This window comes from Acinonyx jubatus, chromosome D2 (genome assembly GCF_027475565.1).
Source record: "Acinonyx jubatus isolate Ajub_Pintada_27869175 chromosome D2, VMU_Ajub_asm_v1.0, whole genome shotgun sequence".
Classification (NCBI taxonomy): domain Eukaryota; kingdom Metazoa; phylum Chordata; class Mammalia; order Carnivora; family Felidae; genus Acinonyx; species Acinonyx jubatus.
The window spans coordinates 84,084,569-84,108,382 of NC_069393.1; the positions used below are offsets into that span (position 1 = coordinate 84,084,569).

The 23,814-nt window shown below is 55.3% G+C and overlaps 1 protein-coding gene across 3 annotated transcripts in view; it reads right to left on the minus strand.

The window, feature by feature from the left end:
• The window catches only part of TCERG1L (transcription elongation regulator 1 like), a 193,625-nt gene that overhangs the window by 44,616 nt on the left and 125,195 nt on the right, over positions 1–23,814 (minus strand). For all 3 annotated transcript variants that reach the window (XM_027063419.2, XM_053206888.1, XM_053206887.1), the window contains exons 6-7: positions 21,459–21,547; positions 7,882–8,036 (exon numbers count right to left, since the gene is read on the minus strand). In XM_027063419.2, coding sequence (XP_026919220.2) covers positions 7,882–8,036; positions 21,459–21,547 — 244 coding nt within the window. The remainder of the gene's footprint in view (positions 1–7,881; positions 8,037–21,458; positions 21,548–23,814) is intronic.

The window sequence follows — 23,814 nt, forward strand, 5'->3', positions numbered from 1 at the left end:
GAAGGCACGCTTCTCTAAAGAAACCATACACGTGGCCAAGAAGCACGGGACAAGATGTTACACACCCTTAACCATTAGGGAAACGCCAGTCAAAACCAGAATGATGCGCCACTTTACATGCTCTATGGTGGTGATCACAATAGCAGTGATAATAATACTAACGATAAAAACGAGATCGGCGGGTTCTGGCGGGGATAGAGAAGGATGGGAAGACCCCCGCGTTGGGACCGTAAAACAGCGTCACTGCTGTGACAGAAGAAGTCTTGGCCGCTCCTCAAGAGGCCAAATGTAGAACTGCCCCTTGAGCCAGAAATTCAACTCCTCGGTATAGACACAGAAGAACTGAAAACAGGGACTCAAACAGTATCTGTGCGCCGATGTTCATACTAACACAATTCATGGTAGCCAAACGGAGGCAACAGCCAAGCGCCCATCAACCGACGGACGGACAGGAAACGGGTCCATCCACACGATGGGATATCATTCGGCTGGAAACAGGAACGAACGTCCGACAGAGGCTACAGCCTATGCGGATAAGCCGAGAAGACACTAAGCTCGGTGAAGCCAGTCAGACACTAAGGGGGCAGGACCGCCTGGTGCCACTCGCAGGAGGCCTATGAGCCGGCGAGTCCATAGCCGTGGGGGGCGGGGAAGGGAGGCTCCCGGGGCTGCGGGAAGAAAGTCACGGGGACTTGCTGATAATGGTTACGGAGTTTCTGTCTGGGGTGAAGACAGAGCTTTGGAGGATGTGGTGATGGTTGTACAACATTAAGGAAGTTAATGCCACCAGATCGCACACTTAAAAATGGTTACAAAGACAGACGCCAAGTTACGTATACTTTAGTACAATCAGAAGAAATTCGGGACCGATTTTTTATGGAAAAAAAATCAAAAGATGAGGAAAAACATACTGTAATCGTGCTGTAGCCCAAATACCGGTATCTACAACACTCCATATATTTCAATAAAAGAGACAAAGCCTTAAGCATGTCACGGAATACAAAACAAAACAAATGGCCAATAAACCTGTGAAAAGGTTCAATTTCACTCAAAACTTAAAAAACGCCAGTCGAAACAAAGAATGGTTTTAAAATTCAAATGTGGATGATCTCTGGTGCTTGCAGAAGTGTGCAGAATCTATTAGTGGGTCTGGGAGCTGGGCTATTGTGGAGGAAAATTTGAAAGGCATGTACCTTTTGACCTGGCAGTTCAAATAATACGAATCTGTACAATACAAACGCTTGTACAGATGCTCCTAAGATAAATATATGTGCACAAAGACATTCTTATCAGCACGTCCAGCTGAGGGAGAGGGAACGGGAGAGAGGAGGGAACCTTGCACAGAGGACCTGAGCACTCTGCGGGAGAAGCCTGGGCCCCGGGAGCCAGGGTCAGTGCTGGCCAGATGTCCGAGTCCCGCCTACAGGACTGCCCCACGGGCACGCCCAGAACACAAGGCTCAGCAGGCCTGTCCTTCCGCTCGATGGGGGCCAAGCTTTGACGGGACAGCTGCACCCCTGACCTGAGTTCTCTGCCAATCGCCCTGCGACAGCTCTGTCTGCATTTCCTAAAATCCATGAAATTTGCAACAGATGAGTCATTCATTTAAAATCGTTGTCCCAGGGGCGCCTGGGTGGCTCAGTCGGTTAAGCATCCGACTTCAGCTCAGGTCATGACCACGTGGTTTCTGAGTTCGAGCCCTGCGTCGGGCTCTGCGCTGACAGCTCAGTGCTTCCAATTCTGTGTCTCCTTCTCTCTGCCCCTTCCTCGCTCGTACTCTGTCTCTCTCTCTCTCTCAAAAATAAATAAAACATTAAAAATAATAATAATAAACACATAAAAGTTGCTGTCCTGTGCTCTTTAGGACTGCTGTTTGTGAGCCAATGGGAAGAATGGGCACCCCTGTTCCCTCCGAGACCCAGAGGAGAAGCAGCCCCCAAGACCGTGGCTGCCCGGGGCGAACGGAGGGGCAAGGTGGGTGCACTTTCCTGCTTGGCCACGAGCCCCGAAACCTGTCCCCCAGGCTGGGTCAGGGAAGCTGGCAGAGGTGGGTGGGGGTGTCAGCACCGGGGGACACGAGGGAATCCCGGGGCAGATCCAGGGCCCTGCACCGTGGCTCCATCACCTCCACCAGCTGGGGGCCTCCTGACACCAAAACTGGTCTCTGCGTTTCTTGTTTGTCTGCCGGTGGTGTTCAGTTTACGGCCTGGCTGCTGGTCTGGGACTCACTTTGCTCCTCCCCCACTGCCCCTAGGCCCCCTGCTCACTGCTGGGGTCGGGTGTCAGCCCCGTCCCCAAGTACACAAATGACTGGTCTGGAAAGGAACTAATGTCCTCCTCCTTCCCCTTCCTTCCCTTCCTCCTTCATTCCTGGGTCCGCAGTCAGGGGGTGACAGCTTGAACATTAGGTTCTGGGGAAAACCACTTTGAAAAATGCTCTTCCCGCCTCTCGGGGTTAACAGCTGCACAGACGGGACCCAGCCCCTGCATCAGCGCTAACTCAGCAGTGTTGCTGACCCCGGTTGAGCCTCTGCCCTGCCGTCCTGGCCACCCATCTGCAGGAAACAGGGAGGTGACTGTTACGGAGCTTCATGAAGACCCCTGTTGTGATGCCTGTCCTGGCTGCCTGGCACATTCTGCTAGGAGTTCAGGCCCCCTGACCCTGCTTTCTGGAGGCATGACCTGTCCCCACTCACCTGCCCCATCTAGGGTCTGGGTCATTCATCCCGCAAAGAGGAGCCACGGGAGGGGCCCCCACGTGTTGTCGGGTGTGGGACACATGTCACATGTGAAGGGCAGCGTCCCTCCCAAATAGCCGGGACAGCTGAACTCTGCTTGGGGTGGGGGCTCTGCAACCTGATCCCAAGGGACAGGTGATGCCCACACTGGAGTGTGGAGGACGAGTCGCTGAGCCCGGCCACCTGGTCCCCCTGTGGCTCGGAGATCCTCGTGCTGTCCCTGGGCAAACAAAGCCGGGGAAGTCACAGCTGTGTTGACTCACGGGGATGGTTCTATGTCCTACTTGGCGAAATGAACGTCATTAGCATTGTACATCTGTCTTGAATATAAATGACTAAAATGTTTACAAAGTAATTGAAGCCAAGTGACGTCCGTGCCCCCTCTGCTGCAGGTTGGGGACAAAGCGGCATTAGAGAACAAAGCCGCCTGCACCTGACTATGGGTGTGTCGGGCACAGGGGGAGGTGCGTTCCCCTCACAGGCTCGCAGCTCATGAGAAGCCTGGTGGAGTCGGACCCACCAGGGTGCAAATCCGGGCTCCCCGCCTGACAGAAGCGTGACCTTGGGCCATCTCTTTTTTATCCCCTCTTCTGTAAAATGGGTACAAAGCCAGTGGGTTGCAGAATGATGACCCCAAAGATGGCCGTGCCCGGTCCCTGGAGCCTGTGACTATATCAGGTTAGGCTGCAAAGGGAGATTTGCAAAGCATCCTTCCTTGACATGGGAGAGCATCCGGGTCGTCCAGGTGAGTCCAGTCTCATCAGAAGGACCCTGCCAAGCGGAGGAGGAAGGCAGAAGAGTGTCCAGAAGGATCTGAGGTGCTGTGCTGCTGCCTCTGTGGTAGAGCAACGGGCCCGGATCCCCGGAAACCAGGCGGCCAGCAACACGTCTGCCGACACCCTGGGACTTAAGTACCGTGACAAACTGGCGTTGTGGCAAGCTGCTAAGCGTGTGATGGTGTGTCCCAGCAGCGACGGGTAGTTCACACAGACGGCGCCCGCCCGGTGAGGCTGGGGTGGGCTGGGCCCGCCGGGCGACGCACCCCTGTTTTCCGTGCGCACGTCCCTGCCCTCCCCCACCCGTGCCACCCGCAGCCCAGGTGCGAGGCCCGGACGGCCGGGAGCCCTCCATCCGGCACGAGAAAGGGGGGCTCTGGTGCCGCAGGGGAATGCGGCCCAAGAGCCGAGCGTCTGATGGGGCCGTGGACACCGAAGCCCGCGGACGAGCGCGAGCGCCCTCTGAACCGAGGCCCCGGCCAAGGCCCCTGCGCGGCTGGGGGGGGGTCGCAGGTGCAGGCTGAGGCTGGCGCCTCTCCGTTCACTCCGGTTCCGCAGGTGTCTACTCTCAACGAGCCGTGGACTTCGAGAGCCGAACCCAATCAGGACACGCTGCCAGACGGTCAGGAGACGGTCCCGGGCTCTGTCTGACTCTCTGAGCGACGCTACCAGAATGAAGGGGCTCTGCTGCTCGTCTGCTGACTGACGAGCGGCTCGGCACTTTTGGCCGTGCTGTGTCCTGGACCCCGAAGCCCTCTGGCACCATCAGCCCCTGCTTGTTTGCCTCACGTCCCCGGCAGGCACGCGCGCTTCTAGAACCATCGCAGCTAGATGTGGCAGCTCTTTTATAAAACTCGTGTATTTCATTTGCCTCTTGAAAGATAATTGGTATCCACTGGAAGGCTTAATTGTTCCATTCCAGACCAGAAACAGGTATTCATATATTCAAATCCATAATGACTCACAGTCGAACAAAATGTGAAAAACAAAATCCTCCACCAAGAACAATCTCCCCTGGAGCTGAGTCTTATAATAATTAGGGTCAGATCACTGATGAGTCATGATGGATGAACAGCCAGGGAAAAATGTCACTTGCTGAAAGCTGGAGGTCATCAACTCTGCCCACTAATCGCTAATTAATCCTCCACAAACACCCTCTGTCCTAATTGTTTTGCGGCAAACACAACAATTTGGGCGGGTGGGTCTTAGGAAATTAGAAATTATGCACGTAAATGTCAATCCTACCCTGCGACAGGAAGTTGCACTGAGGTCATTTGCATATCTTGAAGATTCAGGTTAAAAAAATACTGGTTTAAGAAAATCTCTTCCTCTCTTTACAAGAGGAAGCAAGGTGAAAACTTGTTTTGTAACTACACATAATCTTAGTAATCACATATCTATCTAGGTAGAGTAGTTTGGGTCATAGTAGCAGGTTAATGGATGACAAAATATCCTGATACAATAAATCTAAATTCATCAGATATTTCTGCGTGTGTTTGTCAGACTTAAGACTCAACTGTCTACCTTTTTTAAGTCTAAAATGAGATTCTGTTGGGAGACTCAAGTGGAGCACTGATCTATGACCCACGTAACTCAGATCCCTGCCGTTAAATTAATTAAACAAGGAGGCCACCAGGCTGACGTGGCTCTGATTCCTTGGAGGTCTACTTAAGCAAACCGAAATCTAAGCCAGTAAATATCTCAGGTTGCAACACCAATCAAAACACTAAGGATGACCGGGGCGCCTGGGTGGCTCAGCCTGCAAAGTGCCCCACTTTGGCTCAGATCATGATCTCGCAGTTTGTGGGTTCGAGCCCTGAGTCGGGCTCTGTGCTGACAGCTCAGAGCCCGGAGCCTGCTTCGGACTCTGTGTCTCCCTCTCTCTACTCCTCCTCTGCTCATACTCTCTCTGTCAAAAATAAATAAACAGTGAAAAAAAGTGCTAAGGATGACCAATCACATATAGGCACCTGTGTCTGAAGCTGCCGCCAATCAAACGGTTTCTCTTCTTCGCTTCCCCACCTCGTCTGTCCCCCCTCACCGCCCCACCTCCGCCGCTGCCCTGAACTGCTCCTGCTTTGGTACTCCCCAACTGGAACCGGCTTCTGCTCAAACAAATTCTTCAAATGTTTAATATCCCTCAGCTAATCCTCAACCCAGTCCTCCACCTACAATACCCACAAGCCTTGAAATGGCAGGTGACTCAGCGGGGAGCTCTGTGCATGCCTCTGTTTCTCCTAGACCTGGCTTCATTAGACCCAAAGGACAGAAGCCACAGGGCAACCATGCGTTGACTGTTAATGAGCTCCTTCCTCATGCCTACCAATACTTCGGGGGGGGGAAAGAGGAAAGGGAGGGAAGGGAGGGAGACAGGGAAGGAGGGAGGGAGGAAAGGAAGAAGGAAGGAACGGAGGGAGGGAGGGAGAAAGGGAGAGAGGGAGGGAGGGAGGAAGGGAGCGAGAGAGGGAGAGAGGGAGGAAGGAAGGAAGGAAGGAAGGGAGGAGGGAGGGAGGGAGGGAAGAAGGGAGAGAGGGAGGGAGGGAGGAAGGAAGGGAGGGAGGGAGGGAAGAAGGAAGAAAGGAGGGAGGGAGGGAGAGAGGGAGAGAGGGAGAGAGGGAGGGAGGGAGGAAGGAAGGGAAGGAGGGAAGGAGGGAGGGAAGGAAGGGAGGGAGAGAGGGAGAGAGAGAGGGAGGGAGAGAGGGAGAGAGGGAGGGAGGGAAGAAGGAAGGGAGGGAAAGAGGGAGGGAGGGAGGAAGGAAGGAAGGAGGGAGGGAGGAGGGAGGAAGGAAGGAAGGGAAGGAAGGAAGGGAAGGAGGGAAGGAAGGGAAGGAGGGAAGGAAGGAGGGAGGGAGGGAGGGAGGGAAGGAAGGAAGGAAGGAAGGAAGGAAGGAAGGAAGGAAGGAAGGAAGGAAGAGAGGGAAGGAGGGAGGAAGGGAGGAAAGGAGAAATAGTACCCAATTACCTATAAGTACGTAAGCTAAGGACACTGCCTGCATTATCCATCTTTTACCAATCAAATAAAATCCCAGCTATCACAACTGCACCCCGTGTTTCTAATGGGACTGGGGAGTCCTGTGAGGCCCCAAGGTGTGCAGTGTTTTGTGGTCCGTGAGTCAGGGGATGGTTTTCTATGAGGATTTGTTTTCAGACCTTCTGTCAACAAAATATTCCCTGTAAAAACGGACACCACTCAGTCAAAGGAGGAAACAAAATCACAAACCCAATTCGTAGTGTCCCTGAATGCAGCCAAGTTTTTACAGATTCAGTTCACGATGCACCTAAAGCACTTGTCTTTTCCCAATGTGGGTTGCCCCAGGCTCTCTGGAGAAGGGAGGGCCGTCTTATGTGAAACAAGCATATCACACTGTCACCTCTCAATCCTGAGGACCACCACCAGCTCCGGAAGGGCAACACCTTCCAGGCTCTCAGCGCTGTTAAAAGTGCTAAGAAAGCTTTTATAATACCGCTTTCTAAAGTTGTAGTTAACGCCTCTGCCTCTACCTTTGACTAAGAACTGTGGGCAGGTGCTGGCTTGTGTTGGCCCTATATGATGGAATAAAAACCATCGATAAGCTCAATAAAGCACCCCATAAAAATAAAGACCCCTTTTCCAGGGGTCAAGATCCAGTTTCCTGGCCTCTCAGCCAAGCGCGTGCATCTCAGGTCGGGAGAGTGCTGCCGATTTCAAGGTTCTCCAGCGTAGCCAATGCTATTTTAACCCACGTGCTCAGGGAATGGGGCTTTCCCAACACCACAGCTAATAAAAAAATATATGGCATCTAATCAGAAAGTATCCTTGCTGAAAATGCTGAACGTTCTTCTCAGACTCTGGGGAAATGAGATTTACACGGGTGTCTTCAGACACCATCACCTCCCTGCCAAGTAGCCCGTTCCCTACAGCAGGAACGCAGGAACGTCCCCCACATGCCCACCTCTCCCTGGAATTCAAGCACCCCTCAAATAAACGATGGATGGATTTTGTTCAAGGCTCTAAAACGAAGGTAGAAGGAAATGTGCTCTGGTTTGTGAGCGTCTGGTCTCTCAAGTGGAGCTCACGAAACATTTGGAATAAAAATTCAATGTTGGCTGATGACGGTGCTAGAAGCTTCCAGAGGCAGACAGAAGGCCTCTCTGAGTTCACAACTTTCCATAATGCGGCAAGGAAGCCCCAGCCAGCCCCCGGGAAGGACGTGCCCTCAGCAGAAAGTGCCATAAAAATTTAATTCCTAAATTCTAGAGTAGCCAAGACAATTCTTTAAAGATAAATTTCCTGCATAACCGGGAAAACCCGCTTCCCATCACGACCATCAGGAACACGCAGTTCAAACACTAGGAAAGAGGACGCAAACAGCCCCGCTGTTAGTCACCTGTCGGGGCCTCCAGCTTGCGCTTGTGGGGCGGGTCCTCGATGATCCTGTTGAGGTCCCCACGGTTCTTCAGGTCCATGGGCTTCTCCCACACGGACAGCTGCATCGTCGGGTTGAAGAAGAAAACCCGGTCATCTCCCGTCCACACCACACACCTGTTTGAATGGAAAACTCACCTAAGTTACCCTCGGAGACATTTAGTTAAGAAATCATTGGCCTGCACCCTCACCCAATTATAAACCCTGTACAAATAATGATGACCGTGTCTGGCTTTTTAGGGGTCCTTCACAGAGATTCTCGTACGTCCCCATTTGATTCACAGGTTGGTACTATCCTAACCATCCTTTGACGGACACCAAAGTGGAGCAAAGCAAGCAGCCTGACAAGGTCCTTGGAGGTCCAGGCTCCTCCTGGCGTGCCAACAGTCTCGGCTTTGACATAGCTCGGACCCTGCGCTCTGCCCCAAGGACTGCATACTTTGCAGGGGGCTTCCCGCTAAACATTCCGAAGTACCGTACACGCGGGTGGATTCACGGGCCGTCGTGGCCCAAGGGAGTCCATACGCTCCGGCATCAGAGATATTAAAAGGGCTGCTTTGATTAGCAACTCTGGCCCTCGTTTCCTGGCTTGTTTCTAAAAGATCAAAGGGTGAAGCTTTGTGTTTTCATATGTAGGAATCTAACACCTCCAGAAGGAATAATATGTAATTTTAGGACCCCGTATCTGGGGAAGGTTATCAGGCAGGAGAAAGATTAAAAAGAAGGGAAGAAAACAAAAGAATTTATTTCACCTGTTCCGAAGGAGTGTGTGTGGATCTGTAAGGACTTGGATCTGGGGTCCCAAAGAACGCAGCCGCTCAAGGCCACCAGCCCAGCTTCCGGCTCTGTCCCGAGACTCGTCCCGGGACGGGGCAGGGAAGCAGCGGTGTGCTAGCCTGGGCTCCCAGAAGCTTCCTCTCGGACAAGGCCTCTCCCCTCCCTGGGCCTCAGTTGCCCACAGTGATCTCTCAGCGCCCTGCAGCCCCAGGCATCTCAGACTCCTGGTGCTGGGGGCTGAGCAGGAGAGCCCGCGTGTGCTGAAACCCTCTGGCTATTGACTGTCCCCTGAGGTGGGGGCCTCTGCCCAACGGGAACCGCCTGCCAGGCACGGCCTTCGTCTCCGATAACCAGTTCCTCCCCTGCCCAGCCAGTGGCATGGAGCCGTCTGCCATCAGGATAGAGCCAGCCGTCGCCAGCTGCTCCGCTCTGCACAGAGGAAACCCCTCCGGCCCTGAATGTACAGCCCAGCACACCAAGGAAGACGTTTCCCACGGGCCGCACAGAGGGCTCGGGCGCTGAACCCATGTTCTGGGAACTCTTAACAAATCAGTCTCCTTCCCGAAGGTGACACTGAGATGGTCTGCTGGATTTACTACCCCAGCCAGGCCAGGTTCAAGGGCATGGTCGGCAGAATGATGGCTCCTAAAACGTCCACATCTTAATCCTTCAAGCCTGCCAGCAGGTGACCTAACATAGCAAGGGGGGGTGCTTTGCAGATGTGATTCAGTTAATATCTTCGGATGAGGGAGGATCCTGGATTGTTTTGTAGAAGAGCGAGGCAGGAGGGTCCGAATCAGAGGGGGAGACTTCATGGAACCAGAGGTCAGCCGCACGGGGAACCTGAGACACATAAAGACCCCCTGTGGCTCTCAGGTGGAGGAAGGGGCTCCAGAAGGCAAGAAGCTCCGGAAGCTGGAAAAGGCAAGGAACAGACTGCCCCCTGGAGCCTCCAGAAGGAATGTGGCCCCACCCACACCTGCACTTCAGTCCTGTGAGACCCGGGTGGGACTTCTGACCTCCAGAATGGTGAGGTGATACATTTGTGGAGTTGAAGCACCTGGGTTTGTGGGAGACCGGTCAGCGGGGCTCTCCTGTGGCCCCTCTCCATCCTGGGCACCAGCATCGGGACCCGCCTCCAGCCAGCAGTGACCCAGGTGCCAGGCACCGGGCCCACAGGCACTGGCCACCACTGGCCCAGGCATCCCAGGAGGAAGGAGACAGCAGCCTGCCCTCTGGCTGACATCTTCAGCTGGAGACCTGTCCTTAACTAACCTTCAGGTGACCTTGAGAGCTTCCCTCACCCTGGCGGCCTCTGTTCCATCATCCGTGTAGGAGAGGGTTGGAACGGAAGTCTGCATTATTCCAACACCCCCCCGCTACGGGGACGTGAAAGCAAGACGTCGGGGCCCCTGCCTTTGTTAGAGGCGGGAGGGCTCCCGGGCCACAGGGGTGCTGCCCGCGCTGGAGCTGGAGGTCCAGGGGGAGGGCTGGCAACCGGGAACACAGTGTTCCCATCCCTCCCCTGCCCCAGGCAGCCTGGGCGGGCCTTGCCTAACCCCTGCAGGCCGGGAGGGGGGGGGGGGGGGGGGGGGTGCATGGCTTTACAGCGCGCAACCCGGCGGCATAGAGCTTTTATGGAGCGTGAAGCCGAAGGTAATCACGCTGGCCGTAAGTGATGCACAGTTCAGCCACCGTGTGAGCTCCCCAGACGGGCTTCTGGGCCAACAGGGACCATAAACCCTGTCAGGGCCGCGAGCCTCCTTCCCCCTCGGATGCAGCTCCGGGGACAGAAGGCTCCCCGCCCGTCAGGGGGCCTCACTCCTCACCACACGCAGCCCTGGTCTGGCCACCCCCACGCCCTGGCCTGTGACCTCCGGACTGGAGGGGGCTGGTTTTCCTGTCCTCACGGCAGCCTCACCTGGAAAAAGGTTGTGGGTCAAGCCACGTCGGAGGCCAGCTCCGTGCAGGAGGCGACGGCGGACCCCCGGCCTCTTCCTGCGCGCTGCCCCGTGTGCCTTCGGGCTCGGGGCGCACGCGGCCCCAACGTGGTTCGGGAGCCTCCTCGGGCTGGGCTGTGGCTGGAAAGGGAGCTGCAGGCCGCAGCGTCGTGCATGCTGTTTGACAGCACGGGGCCCGAGTGGAATGTTCTAAAGCATCCCTGGCCCCTGCATTCGTCTGCTCACTTGACATAAAAGAGGGGCCGCGTGGACCCACAGCGTCTCCCCGGAGCCCTGACCTCACCTGACAGAGAATAACCTCTGTCAGCTTGGCTGTGGCTGACACACCTAACGGGCCCTCGGCGCCCAGCAGCCGGGCGTCCCGTCCCCACCGCCCCCACCAGCCCCGGGGGCCCCGCCCCCCACGCTGACTGACCTGTTCCCTCCCCTAGAGCCGTGGAGGGAGACGGCACTCAGCTGGGAGTCCAGGGGCCTGGAGACCTGCCCTCTGGGGCGGCTGTGCCTCTGCGTCTGTACCACCCAAGCCTGTGGCTTCATGCCTCAGCGTCCTCATTTTTGAAAGAAGGTTGGCGGACCGGGATCTGGTCCCAGACGGTCGTGTAAGTCCCTCCAGGCTTCGATTCCAGTTTCTAGACTTCTCTCGCAATTTTCCAGGTTCGTGCCAGGACCCCAGTCACGGTCAAGCTGGTGTCCCTCCCCTCAGACCGACGTTCCGGGCAGGTGCGCCCACGCCTGGCTCCCGGAGCCCGGCGGCCTTGGGTCACGGCCGCACGTCCGAGGTAGCTCTGCTCAGCCAGTCGCAACCTCACCCGGGGCAGTCTGCAGCCCCCCACTTCAGCTGGGGTCAAGGGGCGGGTGCGGTCCGTGGCCCAGGGCCCCCAGGCTCGGCCTCAGCTGCCCTGCCGCTTCCCCTCTCCCCTCTGCCCGGAAGTCACTCCTTGGCAACACAGACATCCAGATCCCTGCCTGCCGCTCCTTCTGGGACATCTGATCCGGACAAAGCCCAAAGGGGAGGAAGGACTGTGTTTCAGGAGATGTCCCAACAGGCGAAACAGCAGGTGGTGCCCGTGCCGGGGACACGGTTGCCCCCCTCTGCCCTAGAAAACCTGCACTGTGGGTTTTCAGAACGAAGACCTGATCCCACCAAACACAGAACTGTCATCGTTACGGTGGCTCAAGGACTCAGGCGTGGAGAAATGGAGAAATGGAGAAATGGCTAACTAGGGCCTGTGGATGTGACACGGTCCTGGGGCACATCAGTTTGTCCCACAAGTAGCTGGGTCATTTCACATGAGAACTACTGAGGAGCAGGTAGCCTCGGAAAGGCAGGTGCCCAGTGGCTTGGAGCAGAGAGGGGGCGGCCTTGGCTCCAGGCCAGTCCCCCAAGGTCCATCACGGGGACCAACCTCAGATCACCCCCAGGCTCTCTCACCTGGCTCTGGGAGGCTGCCCCACTCACGGAGCGGATGGCCTCCTAGGTTGTTGACTGTAAGTCACTGGTTTCCCAAAGGCCCGGGCAGTGTGCTGGGTCCTAAGAATGTTCTGGTCAACAGCAGGGAGGAGACTTGAGAACAAGAAGACGCTGAAGACAGATGAGGGAAGATACCCACCACTCCTGGCTTGGGCAAGCCCACAGCTGTCATGTGGTGCCATGGGGTTTAAGAGAGATGGGGTTTCAACTCTGGGCCCTAGGCTGCCACTTGCCCATATCATGTTGTCCTGACATTAGGCTGAAGGGAGGCTCGTGGGTCCAGGCAGGGTCCAGGCAGGGGTCCAAGCAGGTGTGTCTAGCAGGTGAGTTTGGACAGTAGGTTCAGACAGGTGGCTTATGGTCAGGTGGGTCTAGGCAGATGGGCTTGGGCTCATGAGTCTGGACAGGAGGCCTGGGGTGGCTGGGTCCACGGAGGGGTCTGGACAGGAGGCCTGGCGCTGGTCACGGAGGGGTCTGGACAGGAGGCCTGGGCCAGCAGGGGGCTCTGGGCAGCTGTGTTCAGAGAATTAGGGACTCCACTGAAGCCTACCCCAGATAGGCTAAATGGTGTCAGAGGGACCCCTGGATACCCAACCTCCCCTAGTGCAGACAGCAAGGTGGGGGCTGCCCGGGTTGGACTGACCTCCAGCAGAGCCTGTGGGACCCTGCCCTGAATTCCTCCCAGTGTGTCGGTTTCCAAAGAAAACCAAATAACACTCCAGCAGGGATCAGGGCAAGCCGGGAAATCTGGTTCTCTCGAGAGCCGCTGCAGAGGGCTGACAGTCTGACGTCCGGGGTCCTCCCTCTGCTGCCTCTCCTTTCCCCGATGAAGCCCGTGTGCAGAGACACTAGAAAACATGTGCTCCAAAGAGCCACACGATGGCAGGACCCCCGATGTTCTCCGTCAGGTGGACGCGGCTCGTTTTGTCCCAAGGGGCTTGCAACCAGGCTCCAGGCACCGCTGTTACCGCCAGGAAGAGACTTCACACCCGGGAACTTAATTGGTACCATCCTCCCCAGCTCCTGGGTCAGTCCCCTGTTCCGGGGACACGCTGACTCCGTAAGCTCCCGGTGCCAGGTCCAGAGACACCCAGCTGGCATCCGAATCCCGGGAAGGGCCAGCACCCTGACTGCCCCAAAGTGTAGAAGCAGTCACTGCCCCCTGACTTCCATCACCGAGCGTCCAGAACACGGAAAGACGGGGGCTAATCAGACCCTTACTAGGAGATTATTACCAGGAAGAGAGCCGAGGGTCAACAATGAACATGGCACCCACTTCCCATCCAGGCTGCAAAGAACCCAGTTCCTGTGCCGTAGGGACACGTGAGGAATTGAACCAAAGAGCTGGTGGCAGGGTAAATAAACATGAATCCCCAAGAGAAATCTGCCCATCCACTTGTTATGGTTGGTTTCAACTAGATGGAGCCAGCTGTAACATGCAAAATTAATTTTATGTACCATTTTATGCACATTTTAAGTAATATGTATACGTTCGCCTTCTTTAATCATGCTGCATAATTTTTGGATAGCTGCCATAGTCCCTCTTCTCCTTAACTGTCCCAGTATCCCAGAGGATGTGATTAGCACATCATAGCTATTTAAGTCTGGTACAGAACATCCACACTTAGCAGCCCTAACAGACGAAGATCCGGATCCCATCGAGTGGAATCTGGGCTTGCAGTTGTGGTGCGCTAAAGGGTTCCCACGGTCGCCTTTTGGACGGCGAACTCCCAGGGCTGCAAGCTCCAGGGGTGAGGGGTGTTTCTGCTTCTCTCTCCAAGCATGCCCGCCCTCCACCCCACATACAGGCAAAGACTCACTTCGGGTCCCTGCCTGTCCCAGGAGGACTGTCCTGAGGGGACAGAGCCTGATGTCCCTTGCAACTCACCCCCAGGGCCGAGGGCTCTGGACTGAAAGGCAGGGTGTGGGTGCCCTTCACTCTTCCCTCTCTGTCCTCACCGCCCCCATCACGTCCAGGAAGGGCCCTGTGGCTGGCGCACAGGCGGCTTGGATGGGGTGACAGGTTCAGGAAGGAGTAAAACCTTCCCTCTTGTGATAGTGTGATGTGGACCAAGACATGCACATTTGGTCTTGTTTCTGGCACAGGGTTCCTAAAACCCTAGGCGTTTCCTACGAGGTGAGAGCAGAGACAAAAGGCAAGATGGCCTTCTTGCTACTTGAATGACAAGCCCTTTGTGCTAATGAGGTGACTTTGGGGCAGCCCTCAAGGATGGGGGCAGGTGGCCAGGGAACTAACCATGTGACCAGAGGGTTGGAACTTTCAACCCCGCCCACCCCCTCCTCGAGGGAGTGGAGAGGGGCTGGGGGTTGAATCCATCACCGATGGCCAATGATTCAGTCAATCGTACCTACATGACGAAGCCTCCATAAAAACCCAAAAGGGGGAGGGTCGGAGAGCTTCCAGATACTGGTGAACACATGGAGCCTGGGGGAGAGTGGCCCCCGGGAAAGGGCATGGATGCTCCTCACCCTCTCTCCACACCTCGCCCCTGCATTTCTTCCACCTGGCTGCTCCCAAGTTGTATCCTTTTGTAATAAACCAATAATGCAGAAAGTAAAATGCTTCCTGACTTCCATGAGCCACTCTAGCAAATTAATCGAGACACAGGAGGGGGTCTTGCGACCTCTAATCCATAGCCAGAAGCACAGGGGACAGCCCGGACTTGGGATTGGGGTCTCAAGTTGAGGAGGGGCAGTCTCGGGGGACCAAGCCCTTGACCTATGGGATCTGAGTGGCCTTCAGGTGGACAGTGTCCCATTGAGTTAACCTGCAGGCCTCACAGCTGGTGTCACCGAATGCTGGGCATGGGACAGTCCACCACGGCAGGCATCGTGCTCTGGGGTCTTGTGACCCCAGCAGACCCGGGCGCGTGCTTCTGTCTGTACCTCCTCAGCCTGCTCTCCACCCCACAGCACTTACTCAGGGAAGAGCACACAGCTAACCAGGTGGACACCTGCTACTCCAGACGAGGGCCCGGCCATACCCCACAGGACCTGTCATCGTGGGGAACCGCTGATGACGGCTCGTGTGCGCTCAGCTCCAGGACGTGGAGGCCGGGCCATCTCTCCTGCGGAGGCCGGTCAGACTGGTGAGACCCCAGTGTGACACCAGACAGGTCGTCCCGCTGCTGGGAAGGGGTGCCGCCCAAGATGCCGAGGGCACACAGTTCACCCACCGCAACGCTCGGTGCCCTTCGTCCTGCCGTGTTCCTGAGGGAGGAACGAGGCTCCTGCCCCCCACCCTGTGTGGGAGGCTGAGCGTGCGCGTGAAAAGACAGGAGCGGGGGGCGGGGGGGGGGGAAGGGCAGGAATGGCCGCTCCCAGGCTCCGTCCTCTCCGCAGCCCCCACGCAGGGTGTTTTCGACGACGAAGGTCCATGGAACCGTGCCGGCCTGTGCTCCCGACCACAGTGACTTCCATGTCTTTGCAGAACTCCTGAGAGCATCTGTCTGTCCTTCTTTGGTTACTGCACGACACCTCTCTTCCCGTTTTCAGATGAGCAGCACAGAAGCGCCAGGAAGTCATCGGCAGAGCTGGGCTCCTGCTCCGGGGACCCGGCCTGCTGTCCGTCCGGCCTCTCGGAGAGGAGACGAGGAGCCCCAGGAGGCTGGCTCTCAGCTTCGGAACAAGGCCCAGGACCCCCAGACCGTCTTCACACAACAAAGGCCCTGGGAACCCCCATCCTGACCGTGGCCGAGGCTTCCCGACGAGTCTGCCTTCACGGAGATCCAAAGCGCCGCCTCCCTCACTGTTGCGGGCACAGGACCTTTTCAGGGCTGTGAGTGCTGGTCACTTGGTACCCTGTCCGGCCAGAGATACACAGAACCGGCAGCCTGCCCTGCACAGGTGAGGGGCCACGGCAGCTCCTGACACGACACTCCATCCCCGCCTTGGCATCAAAGCGAGGCCGCCTGAAGACTAATAAAACTAAGCCAAGAGCAGAGCAGAAGCGGCACGTCTCGCGCTCCATTCCGGGAGCTGCTACCGGGAGGCCTCTTAAGTGCAGATCTAAATGGCAGCCTCCTCATGCGTCTCCTCCGTCTGCCTTAACGAACCACTTTGACATTTCACTGAACATTAGAATCCCCTCCCCGACAAGTAATGTCCCACCTGTCCCCTCTTCGACATAACGAAAGGCTCAATTGTGCTAAGGGGACAGCGTGACACTTGGCGTCTCTTCAGTGGGACGTACGCGAGGCAGCGATGGTGCCCGGCCTCCGGGCCCAGCTGCCGTGACCGCACGGGACCCGTGCGCACGCCCTGCGACGCGACCAGCCCAGCGCCCTCGGGGCTGCGTTTTCCACTACTCTCTTCTTGCCAAACATCATCCATGTATGTTGTGCTTTGGGGAACGTTCCTTTCTTTCTGGAAAAGTGCTACCAACTTCCTCCAAGAACTTGTATTTATATTAATTCGTTTAAAGCCAAAAGCGTCCACTACCCGGATTTAGAAAAATCTGGAGAACCTACTTTTAAAACATCACACTCGGTAAGTTAGGAGTTATGAGTGAATAAAGAGACACCACCGATAGGTGCTAAAATATCCAATAAAATCAGAATAAAAAGTGTGGCGTTAACATCAAGTCGGGAGGAGCAGGGAGCGCCCCCCGGGATGCTGCACCTCCAGGCACCTGTTCCAAGGGGGGCCGCCGGAGCCTGACGCGCACAGTGGCTGCACCAAGCACGTCTCTCAGTGCCTCCAGGGCCTGTCGCTACTGCCTGACCTCTCGCTCCAGGGCAGAAGGCCACAACCAGCCAGCGGCTTCCCCGTGGCCCCACCACGGCCACGAACACGCACCTCTCGCGAGACCACCTCCGTCCTCACGGTAACCGCACGGAAGCCCGGCCGCAGTGGCACCTGCTGTCGGTGCCGGCTTCCTGACGGTGAGCGTCCCCTCGTCTTTGAGCACACCGTGGTCTCGTCCCACGCTGCTGGGAGAGGACTTCCCGTTTTGCTATGACGGCATTGCAGATGGAAAACTTGTACTACGTCCACCCTGGCGTTTTGGAAAATGGTACTATTTCAAACCCAATGTTTGTTTTTTTTTTTTTTTTTTAATTGTACAAAAATAGTGAATTACTTGTAAACCCACAGTCTTCTCAAGAATTTCAAAACGTTAATCGCCGGCTTTGGCATTTACTGTCATTTAAGTGAAAACCTCATGAATTTTACACTTTATTTGATAGTTACTCTTGACTTTTTTCCGTGTCTTCAACAATTCCAAGGAATATGTTTTAATTATTTTCCAATAAACAGAGGAATTGCTATGTGGGTCGAAAGCCAAGTTATAAAAAAGGAAGAGGAGGATGGGAAGGAGAAATGGAGAAACAGAAATCTGGAAGAGACTAAAGAAGACTGTTCTAGAATTAACATACCCGGAAGCAGGAGCAGATTGGGAAGGACAGCTCAGATGACGCTGCGTCTCTCCCTCTGGCTCTGACTCCCACTTCGAGGTGGATGGGGTGTCCCTTTTTATGAAAGTTCACACACTGTCTTCATTTTCTTCTTTCTCCTTAAAATACCATGCCCCCAATTATGCCATCCTTAAAACCTCCCAAGGGCATTAAGCTAAATGAGCCTCTCAATGGCAGAGTTGGCCGAAGAAATTTTTCTGGGCTCTGAAACCACGCCCAGTGGTTAAGCGGGCACACACTCTTGTCCCCTGTGTCCACTCGGTGTCAGGGCACTGACTTGGCATTTCTGAAGGGCTTAGCATGATGCCAATATTTTTAAGAAGGCTGTACATCTGGCCGTGTCTCCTGGCAGCGAGAAGAGCAGAGAGAATCTTAGCCGGGTGAGGACAATTAAGGAGGCTGTTGGCTCAGCGCTTAACGCACACCGATGAGCCCCCCTGCCCGGGAGGAAGCAGTGCCTTCTCCGCTCTCACTTCCAGACCAGCGTTCGCACCGTCAGGGTCTTTGCTGACCCTGCTTCTTCCTCCCACACGTTCAATTTCTCAGCTCCAACTGGCTAAAAATGTGACCACAGTGAACAAGGCAACAGAGTAAGAATAGTTTGATTTCCACTTTACGTGTTTTGAGTAGATTCCAAAACTTCGACTTCTTTATTGTGATTCCAGCTTCCCCCTCACCCCCAGCTCTGCAACGGTCAAGAGGATCCTTTCCGAGCCCATGTGGGCTGCACCACTTACCCTGGATCCTCAAGAATCTTCTAGAAATCCTACATTTTCTCTGGAGAATGTTGGTCCGAGATTAAGGCTCAGGTTCCATAGGTGATATGTAATTCTCAGATCTGACCAGGGCTGGCAGGCTGACCCCTCACCCTTCCCTCCAGAGGAGGGTCTGCTCCCCAAGGCAGGAAGGGGGCCTTTTGACCCAGGGGACCGCCACGCAGAGGGTGTGCCTTCCAGAATGAGATTTCTCAAGACCTGAGCAGGGAGCCCTGGGCATTGGACTGTGACAGGGGACCCACTTACGAAAGCACAGAGCTTCTTGGGGGTCCCGCCCCGCTCCTGGGTCACCTGACAGCAGCTGCCGGACATGCCAACACCCCCACTCACCTCCAAGGGACCCAGTCACACCCCCCCACCCTCCCCGACCTCCACCTCACATTAACCCCTCCTGGAATACTCCATCTGGGTGAGGGTGTCCTTAAAGCACCAGGGGCAGGTTCAGATGTCCAGACACACAAGTGGCCGGCGAGCACGACGGGTGATAGAGCCCAAATCCCTCACCCGCCGTGGGTCCCTCTGCCCCCTGACTGCCTGAGAAGCTGGCTGACCCTCGAGAAGGGCCGACTACCAGCAAACCCCAGCACGAGGCCGGCAGTGGGCGGCTCGGGTTAAGCTAGTGAAGGAGACACGGCTCCTCCGGGCGGGAGAGCGTCGCTGCCGGTGACAGATGGCGGTGTCGGTAAAGAGTGCGGTTACAGAGGGTCCCACACGCGCGACGCCGCGATTAGCAGACCACTCCGCTCGCAAAGCCCCCTCCCAGCTGGAGAGTGAGAGAGTGGGGGCCCTTTCACCCAGCAAGGTCAGGGGTCCGTCCCCATTTGCAGGGGACGTGCAAACTCGGCCCCTAGGGCGAGGAGGGGGTTCCGTCAACACTCACATCCTTCACCCAATGGCGGTGCCACGAAGCCCAGAAGCTCCGCTGCAGGCGGAACAGGGTCGGAAGACACAGACGAGGCGGCAGCTCCCGACACATCGGAGCAGTAACACAGGTTCCAGCCAGCGAGTGTCATTCGGACTCAGAAAGTGCGTCCCCGTGGCGGGCGGCCCGTCCGTGCACGTGCACAGGGCGACCACGCCTCCGTCCAGCCGGCGTCCTCAAGGCCTGCCCGCCCCATCCTGCTGGCGAGGCGGGGAGAAGACGCCGGAGCCTGGGCCCCGCTGCCGGCCGCTCGGCCGGAGGCCCGGGAAGGGCACGCGCCGACGTGTAATTTGCGGGCCGAGGACCCACCCTGCAGCGAGCAATTTCCCGACCCCGCTTAGCACTGTGCGTCCAACACGGTATGACCGACGGGGCAGACAGACCACGGCTTCACAGTGAGAAACGCCCAGTGCTCAAGGTCACACATTCCACCTAATTAGAACCCTGCAAGACAAGGGCAGCATCCCCAGCTCGGCGTGACAGGGCCGCTCCCCTGTGCTGAATTTACCCCAACCCCCTACACACGACTTGTAAAGTGCACCTGCCTTAGACACACACCAGGCAGAGTTTGCTTACAGAAGGCCCCAAAAGGCCCCAGCAGCACGTGTGGCATAATAAGAAAGAAATGTTTGGTCTTCGTCCTTCACTGCACCCCTGGCACCGACCTCCTAAAGCCCTTGGGATTGGCTGAGTGATTGGAACATCTTTTTTTTATTCGCCGGGAGCCCCTCTGACCACCGCTGGGTCCACGCAGACGAGGTGACTCCTGGAGGGCAGGGCAGGTCACCAGAAAGACCAAGCAGGTGATTCGAAGGTCGGTCCTTCTGTTCCACCCCCAGCCGCCAGGGAGGGGCCGCAGATGGGAGTCCAGTCCCCCGGCCGGTGACACCGGTGATGCAATCAGTCATGCCTTCGTAAGGAACCTTCCAGAAAGCCCCCAGAAGAGCGGGGTCTGGGGAGCTTCCTGCTCGTGGACACTCCTGCCCTGGCGGTGGCGCTCTCCGGGGCACGGATGTTCCTGGACCCCCCTCCCCACACAGCTCAGCCACCGGGTCTCTTCTGTCTGCCGGTCTATGCTTCCCGATCAAACTGCAACTGTGAGTAAACCTTTTTCCTGGGCTCTGTGAGTCATGCTGACAAATTATCAGACCTGCGGGGAGGTCGTGGGAACCCCTGAATTTGCAATCAGCCAGACCAAAGTGCGGGTGGCCAGGGACCCCATCTGCATCCAGATCTGCTGCGAGGGTAGCACTGGGGGATTGAGCCCTTAGCCTGTGGGGCCTGGGCAACTCTGAGTTGGAGTCGGAACTGAATTGAATTGCAGGATGCTCCCTAAGTGTTGGGACCCCTGGAGAAGCGGGTGTGAACCCTGTGTTAGCAGAAGGAGGCTCTTCCCCAAGAGGCGTTTTCAGGGTGCACAGTGGCTGTGGCCGAAGACAGAGGGCGGGAGGCCGCCAGGTGCTGGCCGACGCTGACCGCCGACCGTGCAGAGAAGGAAGGAATGGTCCAGTGGCTCCAGTTAAGAGCATTATTTACCACAACAAGCAGGTGATGGGGGCATCGGTGGTCACGTCAGACGGGGACCAGTAGCGGGTGGCTTTCCTACCCAGGAGGCACGTGAAGCCAACCCAGGGCGCTGCGTGTGCTGTCCGAATTAGCTGCTCCTTCCGGCTCTGTCCTACCTTCTAATCTTCAGGTTTTAAAACTAATTTTTATTATAATAACCTTTTTCTTCTGCTTCCAAATTACTCCATTATAAAAGGACATTTTAAAAAACCAAAGACAGTGACTCCCTCGTGGAGGCTAGTTTGAGCACAGCATACTCAAAGATCAGGAATCCTCACAGGGCAGCTGGAGAGAGCCAGACACATCTTTAATTAACAGCCATTCAGTTACTAGCTTCTTGGAGGGAAAACAGCTCTTTGAAGCGTAATGCGTGCTGCCTTTTCTTCAGACACCGTCTTTCACTGATATATACGCAACAACTTATTATTTTAACACAGATTTGCAAATGCACGGGAGCAGGATAACTTATCACTTAAATGCTACTTTTCTTTCTGCAGCATTTGACAACAGTATGGTGCTGGTACCTGCCGTGAGCCACAAATTAATTTTTTAAAGCACGGCATTATCTAAGAACGTGCACGTTCTCTTTAGTGCCAACTAACCATCGCTCCCATGTCTTGAGGCATCTTACCAGGGGGATCCGGGCACCGGGGTAGAGGCCACGGGTCGGTTGCCCTTTGCTGCGCTGTCCTCTCTTGTGACTAGTATCGACGGAGGCTCCTTTTAACAGAAAGAGAAGAAGAGCACTTTTTTTTTTTTAATTTAAACACTCGTCTTCAATTAGGTAACCAAGTGAAGGGCAACACGGTTCATGCAGACACCTGCTGGATAATGACCCGCTCAGTACCGCTAAGCCAATGGGACTGAGCAATTATGCTGAGAATACAGAATTTAAGGCACAACAGGCCGTGCTGAGGAATTCAGACCAAGGCATCTCCCTGATCACCCCAGATTGGCTAGACTATCTGCTTTTGCAGATACAGAGAAAGGCAGCCACCACCAAGAGATGGCCTGTGGATGCCTTAACATCTCACGGGCAAAACATCACACAGGATTCATCTCCAGAAATGGGCCGACCCAGAGGCTGGGGTCCAGTGCTTCCAAGACTGTGCGCTCTGGGAGGGAATCTAGAAGGTGCAAGGAGGCCTGGGTCCACCCGGACTTCCTCATCTGGGCCCCTGAGGACGGGGGGCGGGGGGCACGAGCCCACGTCCTTGTAGCATCTGGTGATGTTCTCTCCTTCCCGAGCACCTAGCTGGGGGCGGAGATGGCGGGTGGTGCAAGGGATTCTGGGGCAGATTTGGGTTTGAAAATCACTCTGTGTCTGTGGCTCTATTTAGAAAACAAAGAATGTTTGAACATTACACCACCTAGAAGAAAATGAAGATGTATTGTCTAATATTAAAAAGGAAAAAAAAAAAAAAAACTTTAGCGGTGTGGTAAGGACATGTTTTTCCTCTCCCGGCTGTCTCTACAGTTTTAATCTCAAACTTAGAATAATAACACTGTGTTCTCCTTCTCTGAAAAAATCAGATGAGATTAAAAAAACACCAGAATGTACTCAAAGCAACAACCAGGCTCTCAGAGGAGACTGTCATTTGCAATTAAGGCTCTGGATTCATTGAGTTGAATTGAATTGAATTGAACTGAATTGAATTGAATTGAATTGAATTGAAGAAGGCCATCCTAAAATTCTGGGATCTCTATTCCCACCACTGTTCGTGCCAGGACCTTATGGGATGAGACACTGTAGGTGAGGTGATCAGCGGCCCGTGTGGGTGACGGGGCTGGGAGGTCAGCGCTGCACATGGCAGAGCCGGCCAGCGGGGAGGGCGCGGGCACAGAAGTCCATGCGCTGATCCGGGGCCCTGAGGGCTGCACCCCCTGTACATCGCGTCAGCTTCCCTTCACACACAGGAGCTGGAAAGGCAAACGCTAGATCCTGGGGGCACGGGAACACAAGATCCAGACAAAAAGCCGAGAGAATCCCAGTGTCTCCAAAGCCCGGGCCGCAGTAAGTCCCACGCACAGGAACGTGGCATCTGCGTGGCTGACCCTGTTGCCATCTGCCCACCCACGAGCTGGGGACAGAATGGCCCACGTGGTCGGGGGTGAATAGCTGGCCGAGCAGAGCCGGCCAAGAGGAAGGACACAAGTCGTGGGATGAAAATGTTCCCCCGGAAGAGTCCCTGCGTGGCCTCCGGGTGAGGGCAGAGGGCAAGGCACGTCTCCAACAGACCTAACGCCCAGGAGAGAAGGGGTCACGACGCCTCTTTCGCACGTGTGCTTCCCTGCTGGGGGCCCCCTGCGACCCTTTGCTCACCCACACAGAAAATTTCACTGAATACGTGAGGCTTAATTTATACAATTATCCTTAAGTTCTACAGTTTAAGAATAATTTCTTTTAGACTTTTTGGGGAGTAGAAGATGCCTTTCCTTCCTGTGAGGGGGGAAAAAAAAGGTCAGGATAAATAATGAGTGTAACAGGAAGGACTCAGACAGTGGTGTTAAAATATATATATATATTGAGACCACAGTTTCCATTACTAATCCAATTAGAAAAACGAGGGGAGATTTTCATTATGGAGCTAATTGAACAGTAGAAACCCAATGAGAGCCTCTGAGTACTAGATTACCCCAGCTAATCACTCACGCAGATCTGGCGCGGCGTGATTTGTGACGGGGACTGACGTTCAAATCTGGCAATGCGGGGATTCTCTACTGCTAATTACCAGGGTCTCCTTCTTGTTGCACGCGCCAGTTATGATTTCCTGTTGGTGATAAAAATGGCTAATCATGGCATAAAACTCCCTTTCCATGCTAAAGTAATGAAACTGAATTAGAGGTGTGGAGCCCAGTGATGAAGTAGTTAAGGCACTAGAAAGGGTATTTGTTTAATAAACATGTAATACTGGCACAGATGCTGATCTCTTCCAGAGAAATCCTGCATCAGGGAGCAAAGGTGTCATCTGCACGAACATTCGTGA